Source organism: Nymphaea colorata, unplaced genomic scaffold, assembly GCF_008831285.2.
Source record: "Nymphaea colorata isolate Beijing-Zhang1983 unplaced genomic scaffold, ASM883128v2 scaffold0001, whole genome shotgun sequence".
NCBI lineage: Eukaryota > Viridiplantae > Streptophyta > Magnoliopsida > Nymphaeales > Nymphaeaceae > Nymphaea > Nymphaea colorata.
The window spans coordinates 1,689,004-1,700,300 of NW_022204507.1; the positions used below are offsets into that span (position 1 = coordinate 1,689,004).

Below are 11,297 nucleotides of genomic sequence, written 5' to 3' on the forward strand. Positions count from 1 at the left end.
GCTGGCCCTTTTAGTACAATTGTATTGAACTGTCCTTAGGGTGTTTTCTTTGGAGTTTGTTTGGTATTAGGAATAGGTTGTTAAAACAAATCTATTCCATGAATTGAGCAAGATCCATAGAATATTATGTGATAGTGTTTCACAAACCTATCCTAACTTTTGGAGCATATCCATGAGAAATTAACAAATTGTTACTATTATCAAATAGCCCCTTAAGACCCGTTTGGTAAGTAAACCATTTTATAATTGTTTCGTAAATACAGCTTAAGAAAAACAGCTAATTTATCGAACACCTTAAAATATATCTAATAAATGTGCCCCACCATTTGGGGCAAATTCATGCAGCAGTTACAAACTATTCCATTTGCCAAATGGACCTTATGAAGCCATCTATTTAAAGGGCAACCATAGAAATAGGTATGTAGATTGATTGATCATAGATTTTGTCCGATATTTGATTATGAGCTATGTCTCATAAAATGTAAGAAATAATTAACAATATATGTATACAATTTTTTGAAGGCATAATTATTATCTAGTGCTTTTTTAAAAGCTAATTTTATACATGCAACCTTATAAGTCATCATTAAGTTTATTGGGCTACTCATAAATGAATGAGTCTACAATAATATAATATTTAGTTACAAATTAGTGAACCAATATACATGTGTTTTGTCTGTGTATTCAAATATATGAACAAATTAGTCTTTTAGAAGATTAAACCATTGAGTAGGGATGTCAGTAGATCATATTTGAATCTGATATATTTTTTATGACATCTGCATGTTTGGATATTCACATGTTCGGATTAGATTTCTGATTCAAGCAACAGCCCTAAAACCCCTCCTCCCCCACCCCTCAATTTTTTTTTTCAAATTAACATGTAAGTCTAAAAAAAATTATTTATCCTATATAATAATTTTGAATAATGGTATTTTGGCCTACATCAAAATTTTGAAATTATAATTTAGCCCCTCTCATAAAAAAATATTGGTTCCGCCCTTTTATATATATATATATATATAGTTGTTAAAGTGAATTCATTAGTGGGTTGGTACGCTCTAAGAAGAAAAAAAAAAGAAAAAGAGGGAGCAGGAAGAAATGGTCAAAATGTTGCATTGAGTAGTGTGGTCTAATATATATATATATATAATAAGGCGTGGGTTCCACCTTCGCGTGCAGAGGCAAGTGAATGCCAAGAAATTTGTGCAAATAATACAGCCAACAGGGGAGACGGGTTGGTGACAAAATTGACTCCCTCCTCATCCACCCACTCCACCAAACCACCTCTACATTTATGTCCTTCGCTTTCCAAACCCAAAGACGAAATCCCAGAAACACGAGGTCAAACCTCTATTGATGTACCTGTTTTATAAGTTCCCTTCCCTTTTCAATGCGGACAACAAAAACAGCAAGAGGCATATATGCTAACCATCTAAAGTTTGGTAAATCACATTTAACCAGCCTTTCTTGAATAAGTTGACTGTCATGTGGGCGCGGTTGTGCTTCATTTTCATGGGCTTTTTGTGGAAGCGGATGGATTGAAGTTAAGGAAACATATGTAATCAGTGTTGCTGTTGCCACTATTAATATATATATATATATATATATATATATATATATGAAAACCAGATCGCTTGGATAAGGGATAAAACTCAAACTTATTAAAAGTAATTATTAAACTTTCTTTTTTTTGCAATCTAAGCTTATGTGATTTGGTGAGAAACATATATTAAGTTAATTTATTGTTTTTACTTTTATAATGTCTTTTTTTTTATAATTCAAACATAAACGGGCTCTTTCAGCATCAAAATTTTGATAGTAGAAAAGACAAAATAATGTGAACTAAAACATGATTTACAAAAAATTAGTATTTATAAACACAACAAGAGGTTCATATTTTGTTTAAAATACTTTTTAATAAAAATTCAAGAGGTCTGGTTTTTATCCTTACCCAAGTGAAGTGATCTGGTTATCAATTTCTCTCTCTCTCTCTCTCTCTCTCTCTCTCTCTCTCTCTATATATATATATATATATATATATATATATATATATATAGAGAGAGAGAGAGAGAGAGAGAGAGAGAGAGAGAGAGAAATTGATAACCAGATCACTTCACTTGGGTAAGGATAAAAACCAGACCTCTTGAATTTTTATTAAAAAGTATTTTAAACAAAATATGAATCTCTCTCTCTCTCTCTCTCTCTCTCTCTCTCTCTCTCTATATATATATATATATATATATATATATATATATATATATATATATATATATATATATATATACTTCTTATAGATTTCTCCATCGGAGTTTGGACATAGAAATTCTTCAGCCACTCACGGCTTACTGTCCGATGTACTTGCATTATCCATCGTGATTGGATAGAAATCTGGATGGCCGGAGGATTTCACCTCCATATATAAAAAGGGGATCTTGACTGAATTTAATGTTATGCATCTTGACTGGGTCTAAAGTCATTTAGTCAACTCGTTTTTCATCTATATGACAGAAGTTGCAAATTTGGCGCAATTGCAGCCGTTGACTCTCAATTGTGAAAAATCCAGATATTCAAACTTTAGATTCTTATCATTCAAGTTCCAATCCTTAAATTGAGATCCAATGGAACTCGATCGTATGATCTCATGAGTCCGGGAAAAAAAAGGACGATTCTCCTCGAGGCAAAATTAACGACCTTTAATGGTTACATATATGTGGACATATTTTGCCGTCAATTGTAATTTGATAAATATAAATGAATTGAAATGCCTGTTTGACCCATGTCCATTTCAGTAAGAATTTGTTGGTAAGTTTAGGTGGAATAAGCTTTTTGTGTGCGCAATAGTCTTACCAAGGGTGGTTATACTCAAGTTCCTATTCAAGTATCAAGTTTGCTTTTGAGAAAGCCTGATCGCTAAATCAGTTGGGGGCATTGATGAGTACTACTATGCCAATTTCTTAATAATTGGAACCCGGATCCATTTTTCCCAAGTCTAAATCTAGCATGTGGATCCCACTCTTTGGCCCCGAAAAGAACAGGGAGTCTATTAGACCAGATGCAAGTCTCTCCTTTTATTTGAATTAGATCCAACCAGTCGTTCTGCTTACGAACAGGAATCTATGGGAGTAGATCCAAGTCTCACGTTTTATTTGAATTAGAACCAACCAATTGCACAGGAACACACACCGATTTGGATCTGGCATGGAGGGACCAAGAGATAAATGATTAGCTAGATTTTTTTACCTGTACACTCATATGGAGGTGTTTGCATGACACTTCAAAACTAGGTTTTGGAGATAAAGCCTGATTTTACCTCCAAAAACCTGGTTTTTGAAGTGTTTGGGTGCTATCAAAACTGGGTTTGAAAAAAACTAATTTTTGGACAAAAACTTGGTTTTGTAAAGGTGAGCGGAAAACCTGGTTCCCTTATATTAGTCAAAACTAGGTTTTGGATGTGTCACCCAAACAAAAAATAAAGTTTTTAAAACTCATTAAAAATACTTGGCTTTCATAAAATCTAGTTTTATAAAACTGAGTTGAGGATGCTCAATCCCGTGAGAAAACAAAATTTAAGTAAAAATAACGGAAACTTTTACTCACTAAACTCGTTTTCTCCCATAATTCCAGGAAAGACTACCTTCTACGCCCTTTCTAATAAAAACCATACTTTTCATAGTGCCACTTGCCGGTCCGTGGCTAACATGGGCTTGCCTTCTACTGCCAGCGGCAACGGGTATTTTCGTCATTACAAAATTGAATATTATCATCATTTTGCAAAGCGGTAACTTATTTTCTCTGTTTTTGCACTTATAGGGGAGAGCCCTCCTTTTCAACTACAAAGGATATTTTTATAATTTTGGGCTCTTAGCACACAACCGTGTGTGAGGAAAAAAAAAAAAGACCTTATCCACACTTTTATTAAGAAAATTGGAAAAAAAAAAGGGAAGTGGGTTCCGGTTGTTGGCTATGGCCTTTTCACCAACTTGACGTTCTTTGTTATTGAGTTTTTTGCAATTATAAATAAGAAATCTTGTCACTGACGGAGCCCAGGCATATGTAGCAGTTGGTTACACAAGCTCCATTTTTTTTTTTCTTATTTTCGTATTGATATATTTCATTTTTTGCTCATTAATATATAACACTGCCCCGAAAGGTACCGGTATTTGTTGAATTAGTATTTCTCAGTCTAAATTTTCTTAAACAGAGTGGAAACTTAAGTTATGCCCACACGTTTGTACTGTGATTGTTAAACATATCTAATAAAACTAAAATGAGCATTTGATCTCTATTACGCTTCCTATGCGAGGTGTTTTTATTTTTACCCCCATGATGTTCACTTGAAACGAATGGAAGTAGCAACCTGTGAACTACTAAAGACTAACGTCGTCTTCTAACTTTTTCTTGTGTGAAATATTTTCATATTCTGAGAACTCAGCCTTCATGTATACAAAACTTTCACCATTTTCATTCTCACGTATTACCATCGTGTGCCTTTCTACGTTTGAATTTTAAACCTTTACTTCCGCAATTTCATTATATATTTATATTTACATTTGTATCTTCCATATGATGTGAAGCTGCAAATTTTGAAGGTAGACAAACAATCATTTAAAGTTGGGCCCTACAATTAACCTTTCGTATATTAAAGCCCTCTTATTAGAAATCATCTCTTGGTGTGTTGGTTTATCTGACTTCAAAACTATGGGAACCTTGCGCGTTGTGAATCCGATCACCTAAAAGCAGCCTGCTGACTAATTCAATTACCCGGAGTTTGTCCACATGGTCAAGTTCCAACATGAACCTGAAAATTTTAGAGAAAAACAAAAAGTAAAAAATTGTAGATTATCTCTTCCATCCTCATATTTATTGAAATATGAGAACCATAATAAATTTATAATCACTTCAGCTATCACATCCAATTAGAAAAATGATCCATAAAAACTTACGTTCAAAAGGAGGTCCTTTCTTTTGTAACGTATTATATGCTCAACCTGACATAAATGGTTTTTTTTTTTTTCCTTTCCTAGGGAAGATACTATGGCTTGTCAATATTTCTTAATGAGATTGTACGCGCATGCATACAACCATTAGAGTAGAGTCTTTCTCTAACATGGGAAGACTTGTTCTCATGTCCTACCAAAAGTGCATTTTGGTAATTTTGCAAGAGCAAAAATTTTTTGGGTTCTTCTTTTAACATATAGGAGGATTTCGTTCGTTTACCCAATAGGAGTATTTTGGTCCTTTTAGCTCATAACGCGGTCCCCATTAGAGAGACGTTAACATATAACATGCTCTGGCCAATATGGTGAAAATTGAAAATGCGAGAGCCCTGAGGACTGCAATGAAATATTCATCAATTCCAAGTTTTTTAGAAACATACGTTAAAAAAAAGGATGGGGCTGCCTAATAAGTTAGATGACAACTAATAGAAAAATTAGTCGTCTATTGAATTTGGATGAACAAATAAAGTACAACGATTCCCACGAGCGTCTTTACCAGCTGTTACTTACGTCCTCCCTCAAATATAATATTCGTGACATAAATTTAGCCCCTCGATTACCTAATTAAAAGAGCCACCAGATGCGTAGCAAATGTTCTGACTGTAGGACTTAACTTCAACTTTTATTTACAAGACATTTCTGTTGGTTTATAAATACTATTAATGTAGTCGCCGTTGGTTTATAAAGTTATAGAGTGCCTTCTAGCTCGTCCGACAAAAGAACTATATATTTGAAAGGTCTCAAGGAAGGTGGAAAAAAAAATTAACTGTGCCCAAACATGACAACAAAAAAATCACACGTTTGCAAGGAATATTGAGCATGCAAATGTTAAGAAGAAGAGAAAATAATAAATCTGGTCCACGCCATAATTCAAATTAAATTAGAGAACACGAAATGAAAAAGATTAGAGATATGGAAAAATATTCATAAAATCTTCATTTTGCAACTCTCTCTCTCTCCATATAGAAAGAGAGAGAGAGTGTGTGTGTGTGTGTGTGTGCGAGTGAGAACACCAACTACTTTGTGTATGCTTGTATGCACTTCTTCCTTCCTGATTGGCTTTTGGGTGGTCAACTTTGACAGTTTAGCCTTCTCAATTAATTGGGACCCACAACGAGTTGATAAACTTAGGTTGCCATGTTGGGGGTGGTTGGTGCCTTACCCGTCAATGGCATTTTCCTCCACCAACCACCACCTCCTCTTTTGACCCCCCTCTCCTCCTCCTTCCCTCCCAACCGGCCCACTGTTTTCCCCCCTTACCCAGACCATATCTCCCAACCCCCATTCTTTTCTTATTAATGCAAAACCACCCTTACTCTATTTACCATTTTTGCCCCATATCCTGGGGACCGCTTATTGTAATGGACACATCTTTTAAAGAGAAGCTGTGCCAGTTAATGGATCGAATTTGAACAAGCTAAAATACACACGAAACTGAACCAGGTTGCTCATATTGTTGGTGGAGTTAACCAGGCGTACGTTAAACCGAAAATGACAACCTCCCAAACTGCACTTAATTGTGCTCTTGATACAAGTGATGGGGATATGAAGATACTTTCATGCATTCTATAATGAAATCAGGCAAGTTCTTTTGGAAGAGAAAAAATAAATGATTGAGATTGTACGGTAAATTTTCTGTAAGGAGATCGAGTTGGATCGAGGTCCTTTATTGATAATCTGAAAAGAGGTGGCCTTAGAAACGAGTGGTTGAATTTCGCAGCAAAACATGGGACCTAAATGAATATTGTCATTAAAAAATATCATGAACGGTGAGGAACCCACACCCTCACCAACACCCACCAACTAATATATATACTCTCCCAATCCCCTCCTTTTGCTTCAGAGCCAGTCTCTCTACCTCTCTCCACCAACTCTCTCCCACTAACTCCAGTTGCCCCAAAAGTATAAGGTTTCACCCAACCCCTTCCTTTGGCTTCACTGCTTGCTAGCTATCTCTCTTATCTCGTTTTTGCCACCGCCATGGCTGTGAGAGCCGTCACCTCTTTCATCCTCCCCTTGCTCCTCTCGCTGGCTCTCTACCATGCAGCGCCCCAACTCAGCTTCCTCTCTTCCCTCCCGGCTTCCCCATTAGCTGTGGCCCTCTCCCTCTTCTTCTCCCTCTCTCTGGTTTCCTTCTTCCTTGGCTCTTCCAAGGATGGCAACGTGCCCCCCGGCCCGGTGGCCCTTCCCATCTTCGGCAATTGGCTCCAAGTGGGCAATGACCTCAACCACCGGTTCCTGGCCAGCATGGCGAAGAAGTATGGCGACATCTTCCTCCTCAAACTGGGCGTCAGGAATCTGGTGGTCGTCTCGACGCCAGATTTAGCCAGGGAGGTGCTGCACAGCCAAGGCGTCGAGTTCGGCTCCCGCCCCCGCAACGTCGTCTTCGATATTTTCACCGGCAACGGGCAGGACATGGTGTTTACCATCTACGGCGACCACTGGCGGAAGATGCGGCGGATCATGACCCTGCCCTTCTTCACCAACAAGGTGGTGCAGCAGTACCGGGAAGGGTGGGAGGCTGAAATCGCCGCCGTCGTCGCCGACCTGATGAAGAGCGACGTGGCCCAGAAGGAAGGGATACTGATCAGGAGGAGGCTGCAGCTCATGCTGTACAACATCATGTACAGGATGATGTTTGATGCGAGGTTTGAGTCCATGGACGACCCTCTCTTCCAGCAAGCCACCAAGTTCAACGCCGAGAGGAGCAGGTTGGCTCAGAGCTTCGAGTACAACTATGGTGACTTCATCCCTATTCTGAGGCCTTTCTTGAGGGGCTACCTCAACAACTGCAAGGACCTCCAGAACAGAAGATTGGCCTTCTTCAATAACAACTATGTGCAGCATAGGAGGTCGGTTCTGCTCTTTACCCTCTTCCTTTTTAATTTTCTTTTCTCATTTTCAATTTTGGTCATTTCCCTTCTCCAACCAAACCTAGAAGCTGGAGACTGATAATATGTGGTGGATCTCAATTCGGTTCATGGTAACCAGGCCCCTCCATTAGAGCTTCACCAGTTGATCAAATTCTGAACTTATATGTCTTTAATCAGTTTTCCATAAGTAGGGAAAAAATTTCTTCTTCAGATTTCAACGTTTCTCTTAATTGAGAAATTCTCAGATATATTCAGACAACATTTCTCCTAGAACTGCTTAAGAGAAAAATTTTCTGATATTTTCATAAGTGCCTTTAGTTGGTGTCTCACTGTTAGTTAGGTGACGACTTTTTTTTATTCCAACTCATCGGCAATCCTCCGAAGCGTCAGGGCTTCATCGTCTTCGTGACTGGGAAGCTTCTGATTCATCAAGTCTTTTACTCGACGTTCTACGACACGTACAAAGCTTTCAACTGAATTCCGGATAGCCTCCATAAGAATAGATTTGAAAGATATGGCCTTCGGAAGAGAATCGGTCCCACCTTTACTGGATGATTGACTTTTAAAACATGATGGGCAGGGCACTTGAAGAAAAAGAGAATTTGCAAGTTTCCTTAAGTCACTGTTGGGATTAGTAATAAGTAACATGAGCTTCTCACCGGACAATCGTCACCAGAAACTCAAGTCTCCAAAAGGAAGTTTTAAAAAGTCAAATTCCTTTTATGGAATTTCAGCAAACTATTAGAATTTCAAGCAACATTTCCTTCCCTAAGGTGTGGGTAGAGGGTTGGGTGGTAGGTGGATAGTGGGGACCTACAAGTTGATCAGTAGGATTCATGAGAGGCTCTCTCAAATGGCATAACAGTTTGACTCTCTCTCTCTCTCTTCCCTTCCGATCTAACAGATGGGTTGCACTTGCAGGAAAGTGATGGCTGCTAATGGAGATAAGCACATAGTGAAGTGTGCCATGGACCAGATCATTGAAGCAGAGATGAAGGGAGAGATCTCAGAAGCGAACACCATTTACATTGTGGAGAACATCAACGTGGCAGGTGAGAACGCCCTCCTTGTATGACCTAACACTCACGCTGCACAAGATTCGAAATGATAACTGCCCACATGTATTTGCTACCACATATGGATTCGAAAAGCTTGTGTTTTCCCCAAAAAAAATCCCTTAAAACGGAGGCCCCACCCCCTTTCGCTGCATAATGAACTCGGCCCTCATGTCACGTCAATGTGTCCACATTCACCTCAAGCGAAAGCAGCCAGTTGTTTGGCAGGCTTTAGTGGGCATATCTTGAATCGTGCAGGGTTTGCCTACCGACTGAATCACGTATCTGTGACGTCAAGTGCAAATGGGTCGGATCCGGTAATATATGAACATCTTGACACGGATTCGATTCTGACCCGAACTTCTAACCTAATCAGTTGGCTGCTCTGCTGATCATGATTAAACAACTCAAAATACATACTTAACCAAATCAAGTGGTAATGTGAGGCTAGTGGGCCACCTTGACAGGTTTTAATATAATAAAGGTAAGTTACGATAGTAAGAATCAAGAGACATAAAAGCTTTTTATCATTGTAGTTTACGCGGTTTAAAACCAGTAATTAACAAAGAATTACTTTTGTGTTTTTCTTTTAACTTTCCCAACGCAGCCATTGAAACCACACTCTGGTCAATGGAGTGGGCAATTGCTGAGGTAGTGAACCACCCAAGGGTGCAACATAAGCTGAGGGAAGAGCTCACAACGGTGCTAGAGGGAAAGCCAGTTACAGAAGGAGACCTACAAAGGCTGCCCTACCTACAAGCGGTGGTGAAGGAGGCGCTGAGGCTGCACACACCCATCCCGCTGCTAGTGCCACACATGAACCTTGAGCAGGCCCAGCTTGGTGGGTACGACATCCCCAAGGACACCAAGGTTGTTGTGAATGCCTGGTGGTTGGCCAACAACCCCGAGTGGTGGACTGACCCCCAGGAGTTCCGGCCGGAACGGTTCCTAGAGGAGGAGCAGGCCACCGACGCCATCGTCGGCGGCAAGGTCGATTTCCGATATGTGCCCTTCGGCATGGGCCGCAGAAGCTGCCCCGGCATCATCTTGGCGTTGCCCATTTTAGGCCTTGTTGTTGGAAGGCTGGTCGCAAAGTTCGAAATGCTGCCACCTCCCGGCACCGACAAGATCGACGTCGCTGAGAAAGGTGGACAATTTAGCCTGCATATTGCTAAGCACTCAACGGTCATGTTCAAGCCGATCTGAGGAAGAACGTCTCGCCATCAACTTTAGCCTTGTTGTACGTTGAACTTATGTTCTCTTCTTTGTTTCTCCCCTCCACCTCTCCTCTCTCTCCTTTCCTTCATAAATATCGGTTATGAAAATCCCAACTTGTGGATCTTGCAGCGGGAACTCTCTTCTAAGCACATTTGGCTTTGGAGTTCTTGTATGATCTGTTTTGTTGGGTGAGGTAAATTATGTTTTCATTGTTTTCCTTCTTTCTTTTATACTTTCTATTTACGTGGTTGTCATGTGCTAGCTCAAGATAAAACAGTTTTCATTTAAAGATCATATGAAAACAACTTTTATTGTCTATTTCCGTCTTAGTTAAAACTGTCCGTCTCTCTCTCTCTCTCTCTCTCTCGCTCACACACACACACACACGCACGCCCGCACGCACTCTCACATATACGAACAAGGGTGGAACTTGGATCAATCCATATATAATTAATAAAAATCCAACCGGCTCGAAGTTTCAGTTGGATAGTTTACATGTGAACCAGACGAAGTTGAAACCACATAAGAGATCAAATTGCAGCTCACACGCCAATATGTACTAAATATTATTGCAAACCACTAAACCAGCAGTTTATTTTTAGTGTTGATCCCCTCGGTTCGGACTAGGACTGCCTAAACACATCGCGACCAGACCAACCCTGATCACTTGATTGAGTTGATCCACTTATAGTCCTTAGCCAAGCTCAAGTAGATAAAATCATAAGGTCTGCTTGTGCTTGATAACCTGAACAAATGGTAGCATAATTAATGCCTCAAAAGCCCTAACTCAAGCTTTCCCATCAACTTTTAAAAGTATGACCCATTGATTACAAGGCCAACCTTGAGGCGTGATTTTCCTCGGATATAGCTTACAAGCCCCAGTCAATTACATAATTATATGTTATTCTTGGCATATATAAATGCACCCCAAAGATGCCCCAAATTGATTTGGCGAGGTTTGTGGTTCATTAGGGCCCCCCCTGTCTTACAGAAGCGAGATTCCCTTCCCTCTTCGAGGCCAACCACGTAAATCTTCTCTTGCATTGTGAATGCTTGTGTGAGTGCTGCCATTTGGAGCATGGTATCAACGCAACGTCATGAGTGTTTTCTTTGCTAATTCGTTCAACAAGTTTCTTCCTCGATGGCATCTA

At 39.5% G+C, this 11,297-nt stretch overlaps 1 protein-coding gene across 1 annotated transcript; it reads left to right on the forward strand.

Moving 5' to 3' along the window:
• Positions 1–6,847: 6,847 nt before the first annotated feature.
• Positions 6,848–10,464, forward strand: LOC116267900 (cytochrome P450 CYP73A100-like). The gene is made up of 3 exons (XM_031649828.2): positions 6,848–7,852; positions 8,795–8,925; positions 9,536–10,464. The coding sequence occupies exons 1-3, from the start codon at positions 6,981–6,983 to the stop codon at positions 10,132–10,134; spliced, it is 1,602 nt and encodes a 533-aa protein (XP_031505688.1). The 5' UTR covers positions 6,848–6,980; the 3' UTR covers positions 10,135–10,464.
• The last annotated feature ends 833 nt before the right edge of the window (positions 10,465–11,297 follow it).